We start from the raw sequence: 22,976 nt of genomic DNA on the forward strand, positions 1-22,976 counted from the left end.
ATCACTACACTAGCAAGACCATTCACACATTTTCCAGACACACCACAGGATTTAGGCTGTTGTCCTAATTGCTATTGTTCAGGCTGCTAGCTATTATATTTACCACAAGCTGTTTTCATCTTGTTGGGAGCCTGGTGCTAAACTGAAGAAAACCTCTCTTAGCGATTTGTTGCCTTCTGGAAGCTGAAGGAATTACAGTGCAGACGAGCTTCTATACAATGTGTATAAACTTTGGCTGTTATTCCAATAGATGATAAATCTGGTTTTAGGGAACCTTGTACCTGATTTGAAATGTAGGGCTCCATGACATAAAAGCACAGAACACAGTATTTCTGTAACTTTTTAAAAAATTTTTTTAAAGGTTAAACATAGCTGATTAACCAAGATATATGGAATCATGGTTTTCATGCCTGATCAGGTCTGAATTTATCCTACAAGGTCGTCTAACGGTGGATCCACAACCTCAGTTTGTGTCTCTTCTGCATCAATGACTGTCAGAGTTGAGTTTCTCTATGCCATAGAAGTTTTAACTGCTCAGAAGACCACAACATTTGCACTGTCATGGTGGTACCAGTTTGGAAGTAAGTCTCCAGGCAAGTAAGAGCAAAGGGGAGAGGCCCTTCTTCCTCTCAGTCCAAAAGAAATGGCTACCTCAATCTGTGACCAAATTTTCCTCGTTTAATGTGGTTTGGTGTTAGCTGACCTTTGCTGTAGCAGCTATCTGTTGCTGAAAAGCACAGTCCCACTTCTCTGTCTGTGCTGCAGTTTTCTGCCCCTTTTCTGGCACCGGGAGCCGTGGTTGTCTGACCTGGCAGTCAGCCAGTTAAGAGAGAGTCAAACCAGAAGAAAACCGATTCTATTGAGAAATCAGATTTATTTTCTGCTATTCTCATTCCTTAATCCAGTCTGGGGAGAGGTCAGGAAACTTGTATCCTGGGCAGCAGATCAAACCTTTGGGCAGCAACGCTCCATAAGTGGAGCTCAGTGGTAAATTAAGATTGAACCTCAAATGTCTGACTTTCTGAATAGCTTTATTCTCTTTCATATTTTTAGGTACAGTTATTAACCTGCTTTAAAAAGGAAATTCAGATCAGAAGTCATAGACTTTTATTAAGGGATTGACTTGCTTTGAAAAAAATTTTCTTGAGGATAAATCTTAAACCAAGCTTGAGGTTGCAAAAAAAAGTTTGGTTATGCTTGTATTTGTTTCATTTTTCACATTCTTCTCCACTTCCTTCTTTTGCTGGAATACTTCCAGCCTCATCAGAACCTGGAAGTACCAGAAATAAATCGGAGGCACCCATTTTTGCAACGCATGGGTTGTCTTATGCTGAAGGTCCTGGGCTGGAGTCTGGGAAGTCTGGACTCGATTTTCTGCTTTGCCACTCATTTGCAGTTTAACATTGGGCAAGTTTTTTAGTAAAATCAGCCTACACCTCAGACTCCCATCTGTGAAACAGCCAATATCTCCTCACTTCAAAGCACAACAAGTTCATTTGTGATTCTGTGATGCTCTGATACCGTGGTGATTGGAGCCATTTGCAAGCACAGAGAGGCTCTTTTAGAACAACAACAAAATGCTGTTGCATTGAAAAAAAACATAGGATTTGGTTTTGTTTCCCAAATCACTATTTTTATCTTGTTTTAACCTGCTGGAGAACAAGCTGCTGTGTGTGTTTCTGGAGACATATATTACCTGAGTCCTAAGCAGCTCTGTGTGTGTCTGTTGTGGCACCATCACTCCTGGCCAGCTAACCTGGAATGGGATGTGCTAGGCAGCCTTTCTGCAGTTGGGGCCCTTATAGGAAGTTACTGAAGATGTACTATTTTCAGTGAGGCATTCATAAAATGGGTTTTCTCTTTTAAGACCTAAAGGTTAGTAAATCTTGAGCAATAAGCAATAATTTCATGCTTTTATCTAGCAGTGTGACTTACTGGGCAGCGCGCATATATACTATATGTCTGGCTCCATATTTAAGCAGGGAAAGAAGCATTTGACCCTAATCTTAGAGAGTCTGGCTCTGTGGATCAACTTAGCATCTCACATACGCAGTTTCTGATGACCCTCTCTGACTCTTCTGCATGTACAGAACTGTATTCCCAGATGAACAAGACGATTACTTCATCTGAAGGGTAGCCACAGATCTAATCAACCTTGGCCCCAGTTAATGATCTGAAGACTATGCTTTTTAGGCTGGAGAATGGTAAATCAGTTCACTTGCCAGTTTTAATGAAGGATTTTTGCTCTCTAGATCCTTTATTTACAAAAATTAGTAGAATAACTGTAGCACAGAGCCAGGTGTTGATAAGGATTCTTCAATGCTACAAGAATCCTCAGCTATGACATTAAGACCACATGGTCTTAATTAAGGACCACAAGTCACATGGTCCTTCTCCAGTCAAAAGATATTAGGAGGCAATGATGTAGCTTATCGTACCATTATAGATAGTAGGTATGGATAACAAATTATTAACATGTTACCCCTTTTCGTGACTCAGGACTTTGAATATGATGCAAGATTTCATGAGTCAAGTTTCTGAAGGAGCTAAATAAGTACAAAAATTACAATATTTGATCCTGGATTTGACATGTGTACCATTAGTTAGAGATGCAAACCATACCAACACAACTATTTGCAGGAAACTACTCAGTAAAGTATGTTGCAAAAGAAAGCCCTACAAGTAATCAGTTTCCCAGGAAGGATTTCATCCCAGCTGCCTCAGCAGCTGTCAGATGCCAATTCAAGAAAAGACAAGTATTAAAGTTTATTACAACATTTTTACAACATTATTAAAACGTTACTAAGTAATCGTTTGCATATTGGCTTCTCCCTTGTGCTTAACAGGAACCCAGGCTATTACAATTATTCTCAAGCGAATGACTAAGCTCTTTCAGTGAGTACAGCAGCTACTTAATAAAGATAATCCTTTGTCTTTGCTATTACACAATGAGTAAGCTGTCTTTTGAATCATAGCTACATACCTATCTAAATATATTACCATGATACAGATACTATGCTATTCTGTTTTTAATTTTTCATAGTATTCTCTGCTTTTATATTAAGTGGTCTTTGAAAAGACTATCTACAACCAGGAAGAACATCTGTATGCACATGTGAGTTTACATAGAGAGACTGAAGTTGAACTCAGAGGCCTTTTCATTGCAATATGCTCTAAAGATGAATGAAAGGTTACCTTGAACTTGAAGCCAACCCAACACCCGAAATTAAGTATTTTTTATTGTATATGGAAAAACTGGAAACTAGAATTGGTACTAGCTGCTTCAGAAGTACTACGAGAACCAGAAGCTGAGTAAGTTGGAGCAAGAAGTTGTCACATTTACCATTCTTAGGTGAACATTTTCCAAAGGCAGGTATGGTTATTGGTTACTGTGGTACTATGACGTTGTATACAATTGACACAAGGCTTTTCAATATACAAGCTGGTTTTGAGTATGATTAGCTCTGTTATGTAGGCAGTCTTCTGAAGAGTTGCATTGGATAAATAAAGTATTGGATGAATTTCTAAGATTGGATTCAATATATTAACTTTAAGGACTTCAGAGTTAGTTGCACAGTTTTAAAGAGCTGGACAGTAGTCCTTATCTGAGTAAATTCATGTCTTTACATCCTTGCCTGGGGAACGCTGTATTTGATTTAGATAGGCCAATTCTATTTTAAAGGACTGATAGAAAGAAGGAGACCTATGTCTGAATGGCTGTGTAGCATTTGTTTTATGAAAATGTGGGGGTTTACGCTAAACGAGAGTTTTCTGTGGGTAACAGAAACACAAATGTTCTTCATGCCAATCATTGTTTCAAAATCTTCTTGTAAAGCTGTTTTGAGGGTTGGGATGGGAAGTTGGTTTGTTTTTTGAGGGTTCTTTTCACGTTGGACTAGATGTCTCTACTTTCAGCTTGTAGGTAGGATGCTCCTGAGTCCATAAAAGCCAGGACTCTGGTGAACACTGCCTTCTTTACAGCCTGTCTAGACCTCTGGATATTGAGACTGTCTAGTGACCTCTTAGCTCTTTAACAATTGGTGTGGAGTGTATGGGTATAGGCCTTGGTTAATGGCATAAATGCCACAACTCACGGTCCTCACCTCTGAATTCTTGGCACTAGTCAGTGAGTGATTGACTCTTAAATTAACCAGCAAGTGCAATGAGGAATATCTCAGCAGGTCTGCTGTACTGTGCCATTAGCAGGAGGTAAATACAAGTGCACCAGCCAGACTGATGTAATTGTCTTTTGCTGTGCTTCGTTATATTCAGTGTAGGACTTGCTTTTTCTCTCTCTAGCTATGAGGTACCAGCTGTGTCCCCTTGCACAACTGTGCTCAAGCATGACATCAAAATAATCTAATTAAAATATGCTCATGTGTTACCTATAAGGGACTTTAGCAGAGTGGAATAGTTCTGGTCTTGTCTAAAATATGTCAGCTCTACATACATACCCCATCCTGTTTTCTTGGCAGTTGTCACCTATATGAAACAGCTTTCTTCATTGCAATGCCTGGGCACGTCTCAGGGCATGGCAGAAGCCACCACTTGGTTTCCAGAAGTCAGAAAGAAGGAGGCCACACAGCTATACAGCAGGAGATGGGCTAGGTGGGTGGATGGGAGCTGTGCTGTGACATTCGCCCACAAAGCCACTGAAAAGGTCCCGACCCCAACTAGTTTCCTAGTGTAAGTGCAGGCTCTGATGCCTTACAGAAAGAGAAGTCAACTGTACCTTGACACTGAGGTAAGCAAAATATGCAAAACAGTGTTCTGTAATTCACTAGCTGAAACCAGCAAATGTTAAAACAGTACCATGTGTGTCTCCTCCCAGAATGTAACCTACCTAAATGCAAAAGGAATTCCCAGGTATGGTATGTTCACCCTGTGAAGGACGGAGAATTGAAAGGCTCAGCAAAAACTGCTTCTGAGACTCTCTCAACGATGTTGAGTGCCTATGGCATGGCACTTTAAAAGACTCTGACAAAAGCAGCTCTGTGTCATACTCAACTATTTAAAGTGATCTTAAAATGCTTGCTATCTTGCAGCCAGTAGGAATGATGAAGTAACAGGCAGGGAGCCTAGGCCCCTTATTTCTTTGGAAGTTTTGGAATTGTTTGGGCTGTAATGAAGCAAATCCCATTGTGAATCATGAGCATCCTTTAACTCTGCTTGAAAGGGCTCACCCTAAAATTGAGAAGTAATCCTGTGTCTGGCCCTTTGTTAAGGTTTGCTGTGTTTCAGTCCAGTCACCAAAATACGCCCAAAAAACAAACAAAAAACCCCATTAAAAATGTTCAAATGACCTTTTAAGCACTAAACTGCCTGGATTTGACCTAGATACTTAGTAGCCAAGGGATTTTTTTTTTCTTTCTCATTTTTAATCCCATTGATGCTGAACTATTTTAAGCAGTATTGGTTAATGCCTTCTTTCTTATTAGAACATTAAGTAGTAATTTCCCTTTCTCTTCTTCCTCTTCACCTCATGCTTTATATATGTACTGAGAACAGCAGGTAACAAGGCAAGCCTGGCATCTGACCAAAAAGCGTTTTTAGCTAGGGATTTATTAGTGTGTATAAAAATAGCTAACCTTGTTTAAAGGCACTTCTTACACAACAAGAAAGGGGTTCAATTATCATATCTCATTTAAAGTGAAGATTAAACATCTTTACCAGGACAGTGCACTAATCCCTCGAATCCTATTTATGTCAAAATGTAGTGCTATTGGCAATAAACAGCAATTTGAGAAGTCATAACCCAAGAAAATAATTGTCAAGTGACTTTAGAGCTCCCTATAAATTTCCTCTTCATGACTTGGGCAGTAGTGTTCAACAACAGAGTTAAATATTTGTATTAGGTGCTCCTGCCTTTAACAGACTAATTAAAAAGATGGAATTCTTTGATTCTATCTCAAATCATTTTAGTTCTAATCTCTCTCAGGCAAAGTCAGCTCTATAAATTCAACTAAATGTATTTTTTTTTTTCTGAATAGAGACTTTACAGTATAGCAATAAATTCAAGCACTGGGAAAGTAAATGCAACTGAAGTACCCTTAATGATGCTATTGTGTAGTTGTTAAGGTTATAATCCCATTACACAGCCCTTTACCTTGAAGGTTATAAATTCTTTGAGAAATTATTCTAATGGGAAGGGGCATTACTTTAAAGCATTGTGTTTAAATATGATGAAAAAGGAGATTATTTAAGTTTGAAAAACCAAGTCACACTAACTGAAGTAGTAATAATGGAGGGAGATTAAATTTTTTACTATCATGCAGACCTTCTAAATTTTTATTCCCTAAGAAACTACACAATGGAACTGTCCCCAGGGTTAATTCTTGTTATTTGCACCACAGGCATACCTGGAACTTGCCATTAAGGATCAGGACCTCGTTCTGCTCTATACCTGGAAACTTAAAAACCAGTACCTGAATCAAGAATTGTCAGTCTGAAAACCTGACCTAAAGCCCAGTGAAGTCAATGGGAGACTTCCTGTTGATTTTAATGATTTGGTTCAGGAGCTAAGTAAGTATTTCTAAGACAAAAATCAATATTGTCCTACAGTGGTAATGTTTTCATGTGCTCCTATTGATCCTTTTGTCATAGATTACCTTGGCACTGTCAACACATAAGGTTTTAACAAACTGATTTGATTTATTAACAACATTTGATTAAATCTGCAGTAGCAAGTATTTATCAGATGTCAGCAAACACAGGTTCAGCAGAAGGATCACCACAAAAAATGAGTTGTTGCACAATGCAAGCTGAAGTTCAATAGGAACAAATTTCCTTTAAAACCAGTTCACGTCAGAGCCCTGCTTGGTGTGCCTAGCATAAGTTGGGTATTCAGAAACATTTTTTTTTAACCAACTGTACCATCAGGTCTAAGAAAAGGTACGCCAGGAGAGGTAAGAGCTTAACTTGCCTCCTTACATGATCACGGTGAAAAGAACATTGCCATGACAGTGTGGTTGTAAAAATTATGCCAAAATTCTCAAATCAAATTAAACTTCTTAGTCTGCCAGTTATGCTTTGTGATTTAATAACCCATCTTCTTCTAAACAATTCCAGTGAAATGCTTCATTCTGTTTCAGAAATACACTGCAGTGCATTGCTGTATTTACAGCTTCTGACTTACAAATGTAAATCCTGGGGCATCGCCAACCGGACTGCTTGTGCCGGTAATATTTACAATGTGATTGTTCAGTTGACAGCCCTGTCATTTAGCTTTGCCACTTTATAAAGGGACTAAAACCCTTCAGTCATGTCTTGAGAATGATTCTTTGAAGTCCAGCCCTCTAATTCAATTTGATTTTTGTATGGCTATTTGAAAAATAAATGGTTCGTACAATTGAACAATTACATACTAGTGATCTAGTGGTGCACAGCTTTCCTACTACATGACCGTAATCTACTATTTTAGTACATCAAACTCCTCCACATGATGTTTTTTCTCAGTTTACTAATAGTTACTAGAAAAATCCCCAAGTTTAAAATATCATTTTCTCCCTTTGAAAGGATCTTTTTTCTGGAAGACTGTTGGAACCCTGTCAAAATTTTCCTGATGCAAACCCAAAACTACAAGTTCTATCTGACATAGACTAGGATGGGTTACATCCATTCACGTTTTCTAAACCAATGTAAAGCTTAATGTGCTAATTGAATTTGTATTCATTTATCTCATAACCTGTTACAGTATGAATATCTCGAACAGTTCAATCAATCATAACAAAAATGCGGATACCATGTAAATCTTATCAGGATCACTAAAATAATGGGACTTTTGTTTACAAGGTGTCGATTGGTTTTAGAAGCTTTGATAATGACTCCAGACAGTCAATAAATACAGAGACTTTTACATTGCCAGTAGGAGCCAAACTAAACTATCTAATCTTTTTTAAATGACAGACAACACAATGAACTCTGAACTTAATCCCCTCCAAACACTAAGGAGACAGTTTAGTGCTTAAAGTACCATTCAAACTCAAACTCTGCATTTAAAAAAAAAAAAATAAAATCATTAAGCATCTAATTTAAACACACAAGAAAAATCAGAGTTAAGGCTGGTTTTCCTTCCCATTGTGCCTGGGCAGTGGTCTGTGGTGGCCTCCAAGTCTGCCAGTTGCTTGTCTTGGGCAAGGAAAGCACCTGTGTGCCTTTGTAGTCAAAGCATTAAAAAAGCCCAACAAACCAACCAAAAAATCTGAAGCCTTAATTACTTTGTGTCTCTATTGAGCAAATTTTTCCCTAAGAAAATGGAGGGCAATGGTATACACTACATTTCAAGTGACAGAATTTACACTGCTGGGCTCATAACCTCTGAAAATGACACATGGCCTTCAAGAGGAAAAGGGAACTGTAAATGAGAGATGGGGGGAGAAAGGTAGCAGGTAGTGGCTAACATACAAGTTTCTTGTGGGACAGCATCTCCAGGAATAATTAGTCACCAAGAAGACTAATCATGGAAAGCACATTTCTCCTTTACTTGAAATCTAGGAAGCAAGTCAAGATTTGTTTTATAAAGGGACGCTCACCGTGATGAAGCATTTCTCTAATGCCTGTTAATACAGAGAAAAGATAGATATATACTTGTCTGATAACTACCTAAAATGATAAACTATAAAAGTATAAAAATAAGGAGTATATAAATATATTAAATCACCTTTTACTTCAGCTTGACAATTTTTCAAACAAGTAATAGGATCGTCTGACTGCAGGACAGTTTCTTCTACTAGTAATAAAGTAAGAGAAGAGAAAATCAAACTATCCTTGAGTTATCATTATCAATTCTAGTGACATAATTGCTTTTTAACTTCTTTTGAATCTCTATGTGCAGTGCAAATCTGAATCCTCCCAGTACTGGTGAAGATTCAGTATTACCCTGTTTTCAATGGATTGCATCTTGCAAGTCTCTTACTGGTTTGTCTTATAAATGTACCTCTCTGGCTGACGAATGGAGGAATTAATCCATGCTGACCTTTTCAGTGCATCCCTCTTGCTGCCTAACGTAAAGCCTGACATGACAAATGCTTTGGTTTCATTCTTAACATGACCCAAATATCTTTATTGTCTTTCCTGGGTAATTGCAGATAAATTGTGTTAAATCTCTGCATTTGTAATTAATTATTTCCACTGAATAGATAATATTTCCTGAGAGCTTTTTTATGTGTCTCTATATCTCAGGTAGATCACTGTATGCAAAGGGGAAAATACAATTTAAATCATCACTTGGACTTTAAATAATAGGTTTTTAAGTACTAAAATCTGTTTACTTTGTTAAACACAATTTGTTTTTCTGCAATTTTCTAATCTTTTTTGGCTTAAGACAATCTCATTGCCTGGTAAGTTACAGAATTTGCAAGTGAATGGTTTCAAATATTTTACATTATTAACAACTGCTTCTCAAGTCAGCGATTTCTCGGGTTCCCACTATCTGTGTTTTGCCATGATTATTAATTAAGCTATACTTTCCTGCAGTGCTCATTGGGCACGCTGTAGCTACTTGTTGGTTGAGTTGTCACTCAGATGAGCTACGTTATCAGGACAACTTAAATCTTGTAATGGATTGTTATTGAGAGATGTGATGTCTGTGTTCTCAGGATGAGATCAACCAGCAGAGGTGAGAGCGTGAGTATTCATTTTGCATCAATACCTGATATTTTAAACCATTTTCTGAAGTCTGTATTTACATTAATTGCACACAAGCTGTATCTAGATTTTAGGCTCCAGTTTTGCTAATTAATTTTGCTGACCTATCACAACACTTAAAGATGTTCTAATAAAAAAATTTCAAAATGCTTTCTTTAGAATCTTTTTAATAATTTTGACTGACAGGATTTTGGTAATCAGTACTTTCTCTGGTGGTCATTTGTGGTAAAATTAGTAGAATTTCACGGCACTTTATTTCATGACACTATTGCTTTGCAATAGTATATAATAGCACAGTTGCCCAATTAGTATTTTTCCTGAGTCAGAAAAAAGCTATATATTTTATTATGGGAGAAAAAAAAAAAAGATGCTGAACCAGCACATTGCCAGGTGCTGTGCTGAATGAAAATCCCCACCTGTTAACTTATTTGCATTCTATTTTTTTCCTTCTTAATTTCTTTAAAACCTTTATTAGTCGTTCTAATAGATTGCTTCCTAAATCTGCCCGTTTAATTACTATGCATTTAAGTACTGTAGAAAATCTTATAATGGGAAAGTTCCTGTTAAAGAGCTACACAACTGCTTGTGAATAACTTCTAACTGGTATCCAGTTAGAGTAGAACCTACAAGTGCCTATAAGATACACTGCAGCACCTTTTACTCTCCCGGGCAACTTGGTACATGTTCTCTCCCCCATCCTCTTTTCTCCACCATGTGCTCCCAAATGCATTGTGTTTGGGCAGTCCTATCACAATTGATGTTTTAATTAAGATTAGTTATAGGCATTTGTGTGTTTTGTCTCTTTGTACCAGTGGTAGCAATTAAAGAGTTCAAGAAAGCTGAATGGTCCCTGCTGGTGTTGTGGGCAAAGCATCCTTGGCATGGGCCAGATGGCACAGGACTTGTGGGCTCGCCATGTTCACCCACTGTGGATTAGCTATAATGCAATATATACATAACACAGCCCTACCAGCCCCTCCTCACCCTGGCAGAGTGGCAGGGACCTGCTTGGCTCACCGCGCTGCTGTTGTAGCTGTCCTGCTTGCAGGGCCAAGCTGCCACCGTGCCATGGCGTGTGCCCTGTGAGCATGCTGGGGGCTTGGGGCTCGCTTGGTGCCACCCCTGCCCCGGGTGTTGGATCTGTCCTGTTGCCTTGGATCTGCCTGTGGTGATTCAGTCTCAATGTTTAAAGCATCAAGCTCTCCTGTCGTTCGCAACAGCCTCCCAGCGCGCTGCTAGGCCCCGGCGTGGCTCAGCTTTGGTGTCCATAGAGGTCCTGGTCTCCTGAAGGGGAACCATGTACTGCTTTCTGGAGGAAATCCCAGCCATGACACAGCCAGTAAGATTCCTACCGAGAAGGCAGATAAAGGCCCAGACTACTTCTCCTCTGCAAAGAACAGCAGTTACTGTATCTTTAATTCCCAACTGTGCAGCAATTTCACAAGGAGTACTTACCAGCTTTCCAATTTTTTAATTGATCAGACCCTTCCCTTCCTTTGCCAGATGGCATGGGTATTAATAGCCATGTAACACTAAACCAAATCTGCCTTTGTTTTTGTGATTTATGCTTTTTTTTTTTTCTTAAACAGGAAAGCATTCATTATCAAATGTTGTGAGAACAATACAGTAACTGGAGGTTATTTTATATGAAAATACTGTTGATTGTTCCTCCCCTAGAAATCTTTGTTGGCAGCTCACTTCCTGCCAAATGAATCAGCAAAAGCTGCTCATGAAAGTTGTTAATATATAATACAATCACCCAGCACTGCACTTGCTCCTTATCTGTGAAGCCCTTTTGTGATCAATGATTCACATCGCCTTTTGATTATAGCCTCTGAGCACAGTTTCTTAATATAAATTAATGGCCTTGGAATTTCTAAATAAACATTCCCTTTTGTTTAGCATCATTTCCTATTTTCTTACCAAAACAGAGTCTTATTCAAATTGTTCAGTTTTCACTGGAAAAAGTGTCTGTGGACTGGAATGTTCTCAAAAAACAAGGAGTTCCTTTCAGAACTATTAGTGTTGATTTACAAGGTCTAATCTGCTACGTTAATTGAATATAGCTAGGAAATATTAACAAAAAGCAGCTAGTATGGTGTGATACTGTAAGTAATGGTTCCTGTATTCATTTACTGTAAAAAAAATAATAAATGTTTTCTTTTGAAATATAGTGCTATTTGGCAATGGGGCTTTTTTTGATTTTTCACAGTAATAAAACCCAGGTTATCTAAGTAGGAGACATTGTCAAGATACCTGCTCTGAATTTTCTTATTGTTGTTAACACTACTCAATAGTTAGGCATGGGCTCTTCAGCAATATTAATTCTGAAGATTTCCTCTGACCAGATCTGACTAGTAGGGTAATTAAAATGCCAACCATCATGCAGTGGTAAGCTAATATTAACTGTCCCCTCTTGCAAACTTCAGTGAAGCACAAGTGGAGAATGTAGCAGAAGCCTGACCTGCAGAGAACTGGTGCAAGAAGCTATCTGATAATATTCCTTTTTTTAAGGCAGAGTTGTTTCACTAAAGTCAATTAGGTGGAGTTCTAACTAAAGTGAAGTAAGAACCCGAGAGACTGAAAATGCCTACAGAGACATTTAATTTAATTAATTGCTAGCTAAAGTGATCCAAACTTATATTCAGACAAGGGATTTATTTTTTTTTCCCTAAAAGCATTTAAAGAATATAGGCCATGCTAAAAATTATCAAACTTCTGAGTGGGTTGTTCTTGGTGCTTTCAATTAAAGCACTTTAGTTTGCAGTGAGGATGGGCTCAGAGCACACACGGTGTCTGTCAGTCACTGTGGTCCAACTGACACAGTAACTTGCCAAGCTGGGGTCACCTGGCCACCTCCAGCCAGATGTCCATCATACACTCATGCTAAGCTCAAAAGTCATTTTAATTTCTGACTCGCTCATACCCCAAACTAGAACAGGGGCTGGTTCTTTCAAGAAATTTCTCCTGGGTTACATAAGGTATTTAAAAAATAATTGTGGCTGTCTAAGACTAGATGCTCTTCATGTGGGGAGAAAAAAAGCCCTTCTGTTCCAGAAAAGCAATGTCCTCCAGGGCAGCATCTGTAATGTAGCTCCTCACTGCCTATTAGGAAGCAAAGCCCTCAAATTTCTGGAGCACATCCTTGACTCAGGGTTAAAATTGATGCTTGTTCCTTAAAAGCACTAGTAAGCAGAGATATTTATTTTTTTTTTAATGCATCAGTGTTTTTTTCTGGACAATGATAAAGCTACTTCATAAGCTATTACCCAATGTTATTAAGCAGTGTCTCCAAGTCAGAAATTCAAGCATTGTGTTAAAATATAGTAGATGTATTTATTTAGTCTGGACTGTTAATTACTTGTTGCATGTGCCTGGAGCTGGGACTCAGCATTTTTTCATGGTCTGTACGTTGCAATGAAAATGAAATAGCACTTGTTCCTCAATGGCACCAAACATATAAACACGTATGATGAGAGTGGTTCTCCTCTTATTCCTGCTGCTGTCAGAAGTGCCACTGTTCAGTCAGGAGTCTCGATGGCTTTATTGACTTACAAAGATAACATCAGCACCAGCTGAGGATCTCTCCTGATTTTTTTAGGCACTTAGATGTTATGAAATGTCAAAAGTAGCTAGTGATGTGCTGCTCTCCTAATGGCAGAGATGTGTGTTGTTTTGAGCAATTTACTCTAAAAATAACAATTTTTAAATGTAAATGTGCAACAATGTTATTTCCTCAGTCTTTTGGTGAAGTTTGTTATATACACTGTCCAATTCTTAAATCCAGCGTACTTAAACCAAAAAGCAATGCATTTACAGATTTTGACTACAATTCAGGAAGTATAATTCACTTAAATGCTCTGAAAAAACAAAGTCATTTCCTTGCTGGTATGTAATATACTGGCAGTATGGAGTGATCAGCAAAGTCAGCAGCCTTAAAAGAATACATTTTACCAGATGCTTGCTAAAGAGATTTTGAGTAGTAAGGCACTGTAGAGAGACAGTAGCAATTCTGTTTCAGGAAAGTCAGATTTTTAGTCATGGTAGTGCTTAGAGCACTAAAACAATTCCTAAACATTTTACTTGGCTTATGATGTGTATGTAATGCCTGACAATAAATGCTATTTTTAAACAAATAACAATTTTATATTAAATAAACCAAAGCACAGTTTGTCCTGCAAACCTTTACCATAACAAAATGCCTTTGGGACAATTAAAAAACACACTCATCTGCAGCAAATGGCTGTGAACTATACACAGAGGCTTTCTACCTAATCGGGGAAAGGTTATCTTACAGTTTCTAAAGGTTAATACTAAATTTACTAGTGTCCAATCTGAAAAAGTAGTGGATTATGAAGATCACAGCATAGGATGTAGGTAACCACTCTACTTTTTATTAAAATTACTTTTAAACTCCTGTTTCATACACAATTGCATGGTTTAATCTCAAAAAATAAAAAATTCCAAGAATAATTTTTTTTGGTATAATAAACAGAGAGGTCTAGAAAGGTACCCAAAGACCCTTTTCATAGAGAACAGATTGCTGTCTTCAATGTGTTGCAGCCAGCTCAAGCTGATACTTTCCAAGTACTCCATTCAGCCCGGCCTATGTTGTACATAGGTTATTACTGTATAGGTTACACTGAACTACCTGCTCCTGCAGAGCTACCCTTGCCATGTTTGCTTGGGTAAAGGTGCCTGGTTCCTGGCAGCATAGCTTTGAGCGCTGTATTAGTCTGAGCTTCCCATTCCAAACTTTCAGTAGTATATTTGAGAAAAATCATTTTGTCCTGTTCGAATGGGCCAGGCTGAGCTAGATGCAGCGCTACTCTTGATGGTGAGGTACAGGTAAGTGCACGTTGGTGGTTAGAGGTATTTGTGGGTGGGGTGGGTAGAGAAAGGAGTGAGACACAAGTTAGAGTTCCCTTCTTCCTCCTGGTAAATCACTGGTGACAGTGTCCGCCAAGAAGCTCAGGTGGCTATTCAGGTTTCAGATTAAATAAAATTTCTTAAAGCACATCTGCACCAAGGCAAAATATGGCAGCGGTAATTCCAGCAGCTCCCTGTCTGTCTGTCCCTCCCAAGAACCATCTGACAGGATTGTTGCCACCATGCTTCATCCAAAAGGCAGGCAGAAACAGGTCTGGCCACCAGAAAAGAGGCAGGCACAAGGGCAACAGGAGCAGCTGGCACAGGTTCTAGGGAGAATGAGCTGGTTTACAAGGGTCCAGTTTGGGGATGATCTCGGGAAAGGAGGCAGCACCAGAGCAGAAGATGCCAGTGAAGTGACTAATGCCGTTGCTGTCCTTGCAAAGGGACTTAAAGAGGAGATATCTGGGCAATGACCAATGAAATAATTTGTTATGGATGGCATTGCATGTGAAAATTATCTATAGTAATTCCATTTGAGGTGGAACGTTTTCCCTCCTTCCCTCTTTTCCATGAACCATTCAAAATGGATTCCAATTCAACTGGGAAAGAAAAGTAAACAAACCTCTGATGACTTGATGCTGCTAATCTTTCATTGGTAATTTAAAAGAAAAAGTAATCTATGCTGGAATTACATATCCAGTAGGGATGACTATATACTACAGCACATGCTACTCTTGTTGTAATTGGCATGTGGGTAAAACATATTTTTAAAGCATTTTTAACACAGGCAGGCTAGATTTAAACCAGGAGTTCTTGGCCCTTTGGTATCCCATTGGGGTTGGGGAAGAGTAGGAATTAAGGGAGGAAAGAGGGAAAGGATGTGACAAAAGAGGTTTTGCTCTAGATAAGCCTCTGCATCCTCCTTCACAGTCTCGTTGATATTTGCCTCAATTTTCCCTCTTATTCTATACAAAGTTGTGAACCATTTTTACACCTTCAGCAAGAAATAGATGCTTTGGTGTATTTTTTCAAAGGAAAATCTCAGGATGATTGGAAAGATGGCAGCAGCTGTCTTTACAGCTCACAGGCCCTGAGGTTCTACCTGTCCAGGCAATGAGATACCTCCGTCACAGAAATAGCGAGAAATTAACAAGCACAGAAAATATTTTCCCTTTTCTGTCAGGGGCTTCCAGCAGACTAATACTTTCTCAGGCTTCTTGACCTGGTTAAATTGCAACTGGTAGAAGTATGATGCCTCAGAAACGGTAATTCCCACTCTTCAGCATGGGGAGTACCATAAATTAAAAAAAAAATTAAAAAAAAAAAAATTGAATACTTAGCACGGTCGTTTTAGCTGCGGCCTCTAAGCATGTTATGTATAGTTGTGAAGACACACTATTTTGCCAGAAGTTGATGAATGTATCAGCTTGTGTCACGTCACAGTACTGAATTTGCCCTTTTGGCTTTTTGCAGAAAAACTTTATTTCCTTTGACAGGTCAGTTCCCTAAAGCCTTTTGGGAGTAGCCCCAAACAGAGCTGGAAAAAGGAAAAGCTCACATACGACTGAAAGATGTAGACTTTGGGCATGTCTAATTGGCACTGGGATTATGACAAGGTGGGGAGGAGCAGAAGACAAGAAACAGAAAGGGGGAGCACAGGTCAGATGGACAGCTTGGGGAAGAAGCAAGATCACCTGCAGCAGAAAGGGCTTTTGGCAGGCATTGATGGACTCCTGCCCCCCGATCGGCGGTCAGCGACAGGTCCACCACTACATGTTGCATCCTTCTCCACATGTCATGGTCTTACACAGGTTCAGCGTAGGTGTAAACCACTTTGGAGAGCCAAGCAGCTGGGCCTGCTGCAGTTTGGTCTAACTCTTATACAGAGGACCAAGGCGCCTCAACCCCCACTTCCACAATGGAACAGACTGTGGCACCTGGCTATTTCTTTGTCATTTTCACTTTTGTATTTGTTTGCTTCTTTTTACATTGTTTTTCTTTTGTTATTAGACATATTTATTTCCAGGCAGCTGTGATACCTGCAACATCTGCACAACAGATTCAGAGTATTGTTTATTTTTGGTTGATTTATTCCTAAAGCAAGCTTTGTGTGGGTTTTTGGGAAAGAAGAAATTGTACCTGAAGCCTCTGTAAGTATCAAACTCACTCAAAATAACATAAAAACATTCTCAAAAGCTCTCTGTATAAAGCGTCATGCTCCCATTGCTGCATCCTATTTTTCTTGCAAGCCATGGTGTGTGATGGCTGGGTGTAGACGTCCAAGGTATCTCGGATCTACCTGGCCTGCCTGTGCCCTGCCACCGTGGCAGCAGATGTACTTTCTTCTACCGCAGGAATAAGCTTAAGCTTCAGCTTAATCAGAGTAACAATTTTTGCAGTTTACTTTCACAGTGTCACCTCATAATTGATAAATTAATACTCAATCTGGTGTCTGTTAGGATGGGAAGGAGTGGTTACAATATCCTTTCATCTGCATTTGTGTGACATCCAGCGGCTGGATGGGTCAATCACAGGCTCCCATTTCTTGTGGAAGCTGTAAAAATGGCTCACAGCTCTCTTCAGCACACGAAAGCAGGAAATGTATGGGATATTAATGCTAACAGCGCAACTGTTTAATCTTGGTTTAAAAATAAACAGGTGATTAAAGCAGCTTGTTCAAGGGAAGAGGTTACAGATTTGTATGTGTCACTCATTGTAGACTTTCGAGTTCTTTCCCACTGCTACTGATGAGAACGCATCTCCTCGGTGCTCGTGCTGGGCATGGAGAAGTGAATAAACAATACATCACCCTAGTCAGAAACGAGTAATTTCTGTTTTCCTGCATTTAACTGTTGATTGCACCATGAGTGTCAAGACTTCCATCAATTTTGTCAGGAGCAGTACTGAGACAGGAGCCAAATTTTAATTATAACCTTTGAAATAGCCAAGATAACCAAATATAGTAAGATTGACTATACCATAATATTGAATTAGGCTTCTAAAAAGTTGTTTAAATTGAATGATCTAGAACTCCAGTCTTAAGTTTGAAATAATTACCTGAAATTAAAGCAATTGGCGGCAGTTGTGCAAAGTATTTTCTTTGCCATCATCATAATGACGACTTGACAGCAGCACTGCTCTTAGCTTTGTAGTTTATCCATTTTATTTTTCTTCCATGCAGGTAATGAATTAGTTTTGTTTATTGCACACTCATATAAAAATCACAGTTATTGCAGAGCATTTTTTTGCACTCTGTTATTATACAAATGCCAAAAAGGAAAAAGATGAGAACATAAAAGTTTCTCTGCTTTTCCAGTTTGCTTTGCAAGGGCCATAAACCCGCTTCATAAACCCAGCTAATTTCTTGTTGTGTGCAGGCTTTTTACACAGCAAAAGGAAAAAAGCACTATTAAAAAAAAAAGATTAATCTCATAAAACTTAACAGAAATATTGAGCATTAATATCTAGTGTCTGAAATTACTTTAAAATTGTGTTTTCAAACTGGCTAAATTTCAGGGGTAATATTTATTACTGGTGAACTATTTCCAGGATGTCAAAACATTATTTTGGTAGTAAATTTCATGTTGAGATAAATAAATCTAACACACACACACACAAAAGATTGTGCAGGCCTGGGTACTGCATACGAGACAAATGTTACCAGCAGAGACAGGAAAGCAGCAGCTGTGCACCATTCTTGGACACAAAGTCCTCAGGAGTCACGAGGTTAGCGCAGGATCTGTTTTTTCATGCCTGGTTTTGCTGACAACGGAGTCGCTTAGTCAACGATCATAATGAGAATGAAAGTCGTCTCCTAAAGTGAGACTAATTTTATGCTAATCTATGGCAAGGAAAAGCAAGTCAAATCTGTCAGAATTGTATCTAGAAGAAAACAAAGATCAGATATATGAAAATGCCCTTGCTGAGGTCCAGTCCTTTGAGCTGCCTCTTGGAACCACCCTAAGGTATGCATCTTTTACATAATATTATATAGTTTATGATGGGTTTGTTCCATTCTATAGCTGTTCTTTCGGTCAGCCCAATATATTAGAAACTTTGTTTTCCTGACCTTGAAATCCACAGGAAAGTTGAACTTAATTTCAATGTGATTGGTCCTAAATGAAAAACACAAACCAAGGTCACCTACTCAGCTCTTTCTTTTTAACCAGGACAAAGCTATCTGTTTACTGAAGGCTGGCTGCAGATTCTCTGTGAAGGAAGAAATTACTTTTAAATATGAAAACAAGGGGAAACTTGCTCTTTTGTGTAGCTGTGGTTTTAGTTTGAAGTTAACAGCTACATTTTTAAAGAATTCATTGCTTCTTATTCTTAAATTTTTAATAAATGCAGCTTTTTTTAATCACTAAAGACACAAGTACTTGTTTTACTGTTGATATTCCTAAATACCTGAAGATTTTAGTATTTTTTTTGATTTGCAGCTTATGCAAACTGTTCAATGGTAAAAGTGCAAGTGAAAAAACCTTCCTCTGCATATTCATTCCTACAAAAAAGTAATGCATAAAATATACTATGTGTCTAAGTATATTGTCAGTATCTGTAGAAGAGTTTTAAAAATAGCCTGCCTGGCACCGTGGGTGTCAGGTTGCAGTGACTATTAGGCTAAAGAAAGAAAACTTAATTTACCGTGAAAATGTATGTATCAATCTATTACATCAGTAATTTGCTGATGGGCAAAAAAAAAAAAAAAAAAGGAACATGGGAAGATTGTTACTGCATTTGAGTGATTTCTTGAAGAAAATACTACTGCAGCAGTAGCCTGTAGGATTTTTCCTATTATCACTTTGCAGGCATTTGTCTGCATTTGGAATATTTGGAATAATCCTTGTTGATTTAGTAGGTGCCATCAATAAATTCATCTGAATCAGCACTGAATATTATAAAACCACAAGCGCAGGCAAGGTGTACGCAGTCTGCAGTGCCATTTATTAACTAGCGTCCAGGTGTAGTTGCACCAGGGTAGCGGAGCCGATGAATTTGATTACAGTAACTGGAAGGGTGCCAAGCGATCGTAGCTGGCTGGTGTCTATAGACTTTGATGTATTCGCAGTTGTAAGCTGCTGTCAGTTCCTCACTGGAGAAGCAGCCATACATCACCTGAAGTTTTACACTTGAGGCCTGTTTCTTTCATGTTGGTTTCCCACTTGTGGACAGATAACTTTGCCCAGAAAGCAGGTGTATCCTGTCTCCTGAGCATGCAAAACCCAAGGACTAGCTCATCTTTGGCCACAAACCACAAAGTGTATAATTTAAATAGAAAATGGGCTATTGCTCCTTCATTGAAAAATGAAGTACACATTCTCAAGGGCACTGGGAAGCAACATGTCAGTTTCTAGTAACACGGCAAGCCAGTGCACAAAAAGGTGCACTTCTTGGTGGTTCTACCCGACCCCCAGATTTCTGTCACATAAAGAAAGGAAGGCGAGAAGCCGGTGACCTAACCCAAACGCAGAAGCTCCCGCAGAGCTTTCGCCTCAGGGGCCGGTGCCGCCGCCGCCGCCGCCGCCCCCCTGCTGGGACTGGCACGGCGCGCGTGTACGGGAGCGGCAGCAGGTAAACGCAAAGCCAATGATCTTTTTTTAAAAAACACCTCAAGAAACAAAACAGAAGTAGGCTAGAGGAAAAGGTCAGTTTTGACCCTATAAGCCTTCAAGGCGTCCCTGCAGCGCGGTGCAGCGGGCGGCGGGAAGGGCAGCCCGCCCGTCCGCAGCGGGGCCGGGCCGGGGGGTGGGTGTCCCGCTTCCGTTACAGGGCGCTGCGCGGGTGCCCCCTGGCAGGGCTAGCTGCCCGCGATCTCCAGGGGACATCAGCGCCCGGAGGTGCCCGGGGGATGGAGGAGCTTTGCCGGGATCCCCCAGAGCAGCCCTGCCCCTGACAGGGGCCTCAGGGCACCGGCGAGCTGGGGCGAACCGGGCGGGCAGGACCCGGTGCGACCTGCTCCTCCTCGCCCCAGCCCCGGCCGCCCGCCCCCCTCGGCGACGGTAAGCCCTCCCCAGCGCTGCCCTCCCCAGCGCTGCCCGCAGCCCGGCTCCGCGGCCGCCTCCGCCCCTGGTCCCTCCCCGGCGCCTCTCGCAGCGGCGCGGCCGCCGGGTCCCTCCCCTCCAAGATGGCGGAGAGTCTCCCCGAGCATGATCGGATCCTGCAAGAGATCGAGAGCACCGACACGGCCTGCGTGGGACCCACCCTGAGGTGAGGGGTGGCGAGGGCCGCGGCGCCGACGGCGAGTGGGGGTTCCCGCCCCGCCAGCCCGGGGAGCCCCGGCCCGGCCCGGCCTGGCCCGGCCGCGCTTTCTGACAGCTCCTCCCCAGAGACACCGCGGGGCCGCTCCGGCGGGAGAGGCCGCTCCGGGCCCGGAGGGGATGCGCAGCCCTCGGGGCTCACAGCGGAGACCCGGCCGCTGCCTCCGGCCCCGGGCCCTGCGGGGGCGCCGCGCCCCGGCCCCCCTGAGGTGCTGGAGGGAGAAGGTGCCGCCGCGGCGCGGCGCGGCGCGGTGCGGTGCGGGCGGGCGGGCGGGCGGGGAGCGGTACCGGCGCGGCCGCGGGCGGCTGTCATGCGCGGGCCGGCGGCGCTGACAAGGCCGACGGTTGCTGCGGCCGTGCGCCAGAGCCCGGGCTGGCCTTCCTCTGTCATCGTCTGCCGGGGAAGCAGAGCGCTGCCCGCCTTCCGGCGGGGGTGGACGCGGTGGGCCGGAGCGGCGCCTCGACACGGGGCGCCGGGTCTGGGCCCGCCGGGGGCGGCCGGGTGGGGGGCCCCTGACGTAACCCGGCGCCGGCCTCTCCGGCGCCCGAACAGGGGAGGCTCCTGCCCCGCGCTTGGGCACGGGGCATTTCCCGGGGGTGTGCCGGCACCCCCGGGTCAGCGCCGAGAACGGGACCGACAGCGTGCAGCGGGTGGGTGTTCTCATCCGTGCCTGCGGGGCTCCTCTCTGTGCAGCCGGAACCTCCTGCCTCTGCCGGGTTCCTTCAGGAGATGTGTGCAGAGCGCTTCTGAAATGCCATGACTTCAATGGGTTTTGTTTATTTTTTGTTCTTTTCCCTCCAATTCCGTATACCGCCAAATGGCGTAGCCTGCACGTTGAAGAAAAGGTTTTATTTAACCTCTCCTGTTGGCAAGGAAGGTGCTGGGGAGGGAAGTACAGGGCCTGGAGGGGCTGGGTCATGGCGGAGGTGCAGGGGGAATGGGCATCTTCAACCTGGAGCTGTGCTGGTGCTTCCCTGATTAGAGATGTCTGAAAGAAGTGGAAGAAGTACAGACTGTGAATTTGCACGTTATCTTTTTGGGAAGATGTGGAGAGCCTGCGTGCAGGCAACTGGAAAAGGCGGTTTGTGTGGCAGCATGATTCGAAGAGGTGAGCACCATGGCGCTGCTGGCTTTCCCTGCAGAGGGGATGGTGCCTGCTGGAGAACGCGGGTAGGGCTGGGAAAGGACGAACGTGGCGTGTGCAGATGGGGAACCCAGTGCCAGAACTGATGGAAGAGAAATGTACATTGCACGTGAAATGAGTCCCTTTGGATTTTGCAGCGAATGATTTTGTGGTTGTCTGTGTATCTCTGCAGCAGGCCTCCAGTGCTGAGGGCTGTGTGGGAAGTATCAGTCTGGGCATTTCTGCGAGGCTGGGCTAATCAGTCTTCAATGTGGTGGGGTGGCGCAGACATCACCCAGGGGCTGCTTGTTGGGTCAGCCTGATCTTGGGGGCCAGCCCAGAGCAAACTGCGTTCTGATCTCCCCTTCCTGTTCCTTAAACACAGCTGGTATTGGGAATACAGTGTTAGGTGTTGAAACTGAGCATCACAAGATGCTTCACCTGTGAGAGTTTGTGATCTCGGGCTGAGAGAGAGTAGCAGAGATGGTTTCAGACTTGAGTTGTCCCTGAAGGCAGTTTAGCCATGTTTCAGCTAACAAGCCCAGGCAGGTTGAAGCTGATGTCTGCAGAAAGCACACCAAAACAAAAAAAACTTAGCAACAAAATATTAAATAGAATTGAAATCTTGCTACCATCTCCAGTATAGAGCTTATATCAGAGGAACCTACGTTAAGGGCTTGCAGAGATCAGGCTGCACAGTAGAAGGCAGCATGTTTAGGAACCACAAATGATGAGGGAGGGATGTAAAAGGGGGAAGGGACAATATGAATCTCTTAGCCATATTAAACATTAAAATGTGTCAAAATTTGTATAAATATGAACGTTTAGTTTTTTAATTTCCTTGCGTGTTCCTGTCCTTTCTTTTCCTGTTAGTATCTCATCTGTCTTACCAATTTTGTTATTATACTGACTTTGTAGAAGGGGAGTTTTGCATTGCTGACCTTCAGAATTTTTAGAAAAGAGGTGCATGTTGGTCTGATTTAACCTCTAGTATTCATTTACAAATCAAAAAATGAGGCTAAAAAATGGTTACACCTGGCTGAGTGTCTTGAAAGAAGTCCGGCCAACATCACAGAAA

At 41.7% G+C, this 22,976-nt stretch overlaps 1 protein-coding gene across 10 annotated transcripts in view; it reads left to right on the forward strand.

The window, feature by feature from the left end:
• The first annotated feature begins 18,278 nt into the window (after positions 1 to 18,278).
• Positions 18,279 to 22,976, forward strand: part of EXOC6 (exocyst complex component 6) — a 96,018-nt gene continuing 91,320 nt past the window's right edge. For 2 of the 10 annotated variants that reach the window (XM_056353062.1, XM_056353069.1), the window contains exon 1: positions 18,279 to 18,482. In XM_056353062.1, the coding sequence (XP_056209037.1) occupies positions 18,361 to 18,482 (122 nt within the window). In that variant the 5' untranslated portion in view covers positions 18,279 to 18,360. Of the gene's footprint in view, positions 18,483 to 20,548; positions 20,725 to 21,404; positions 21,426 to 21,704; positions 21,884 to 22,976 lie in introns of those variants that run through there. The other 8 variants (XM_056353063.1, XM_056353064.1, XM_056353065.1 and 5 more) reach the window with 8 other exon arrangements.

This window comes from Falco biarmicus, chromosome 9 (assembly GCF_023638135.1).
Source record: "Falco biarmicus isolate bFalBia1 chromosome 9, bFalBia1.pri, whole genome shotgun sequence".
Classification (NCBI taxonomy): domain Eukaryota; kingdom Metazoa; phylum Chordata; class Aves; order Falconiformes; family Falconidae; genus Falco; species Falco biarmicus.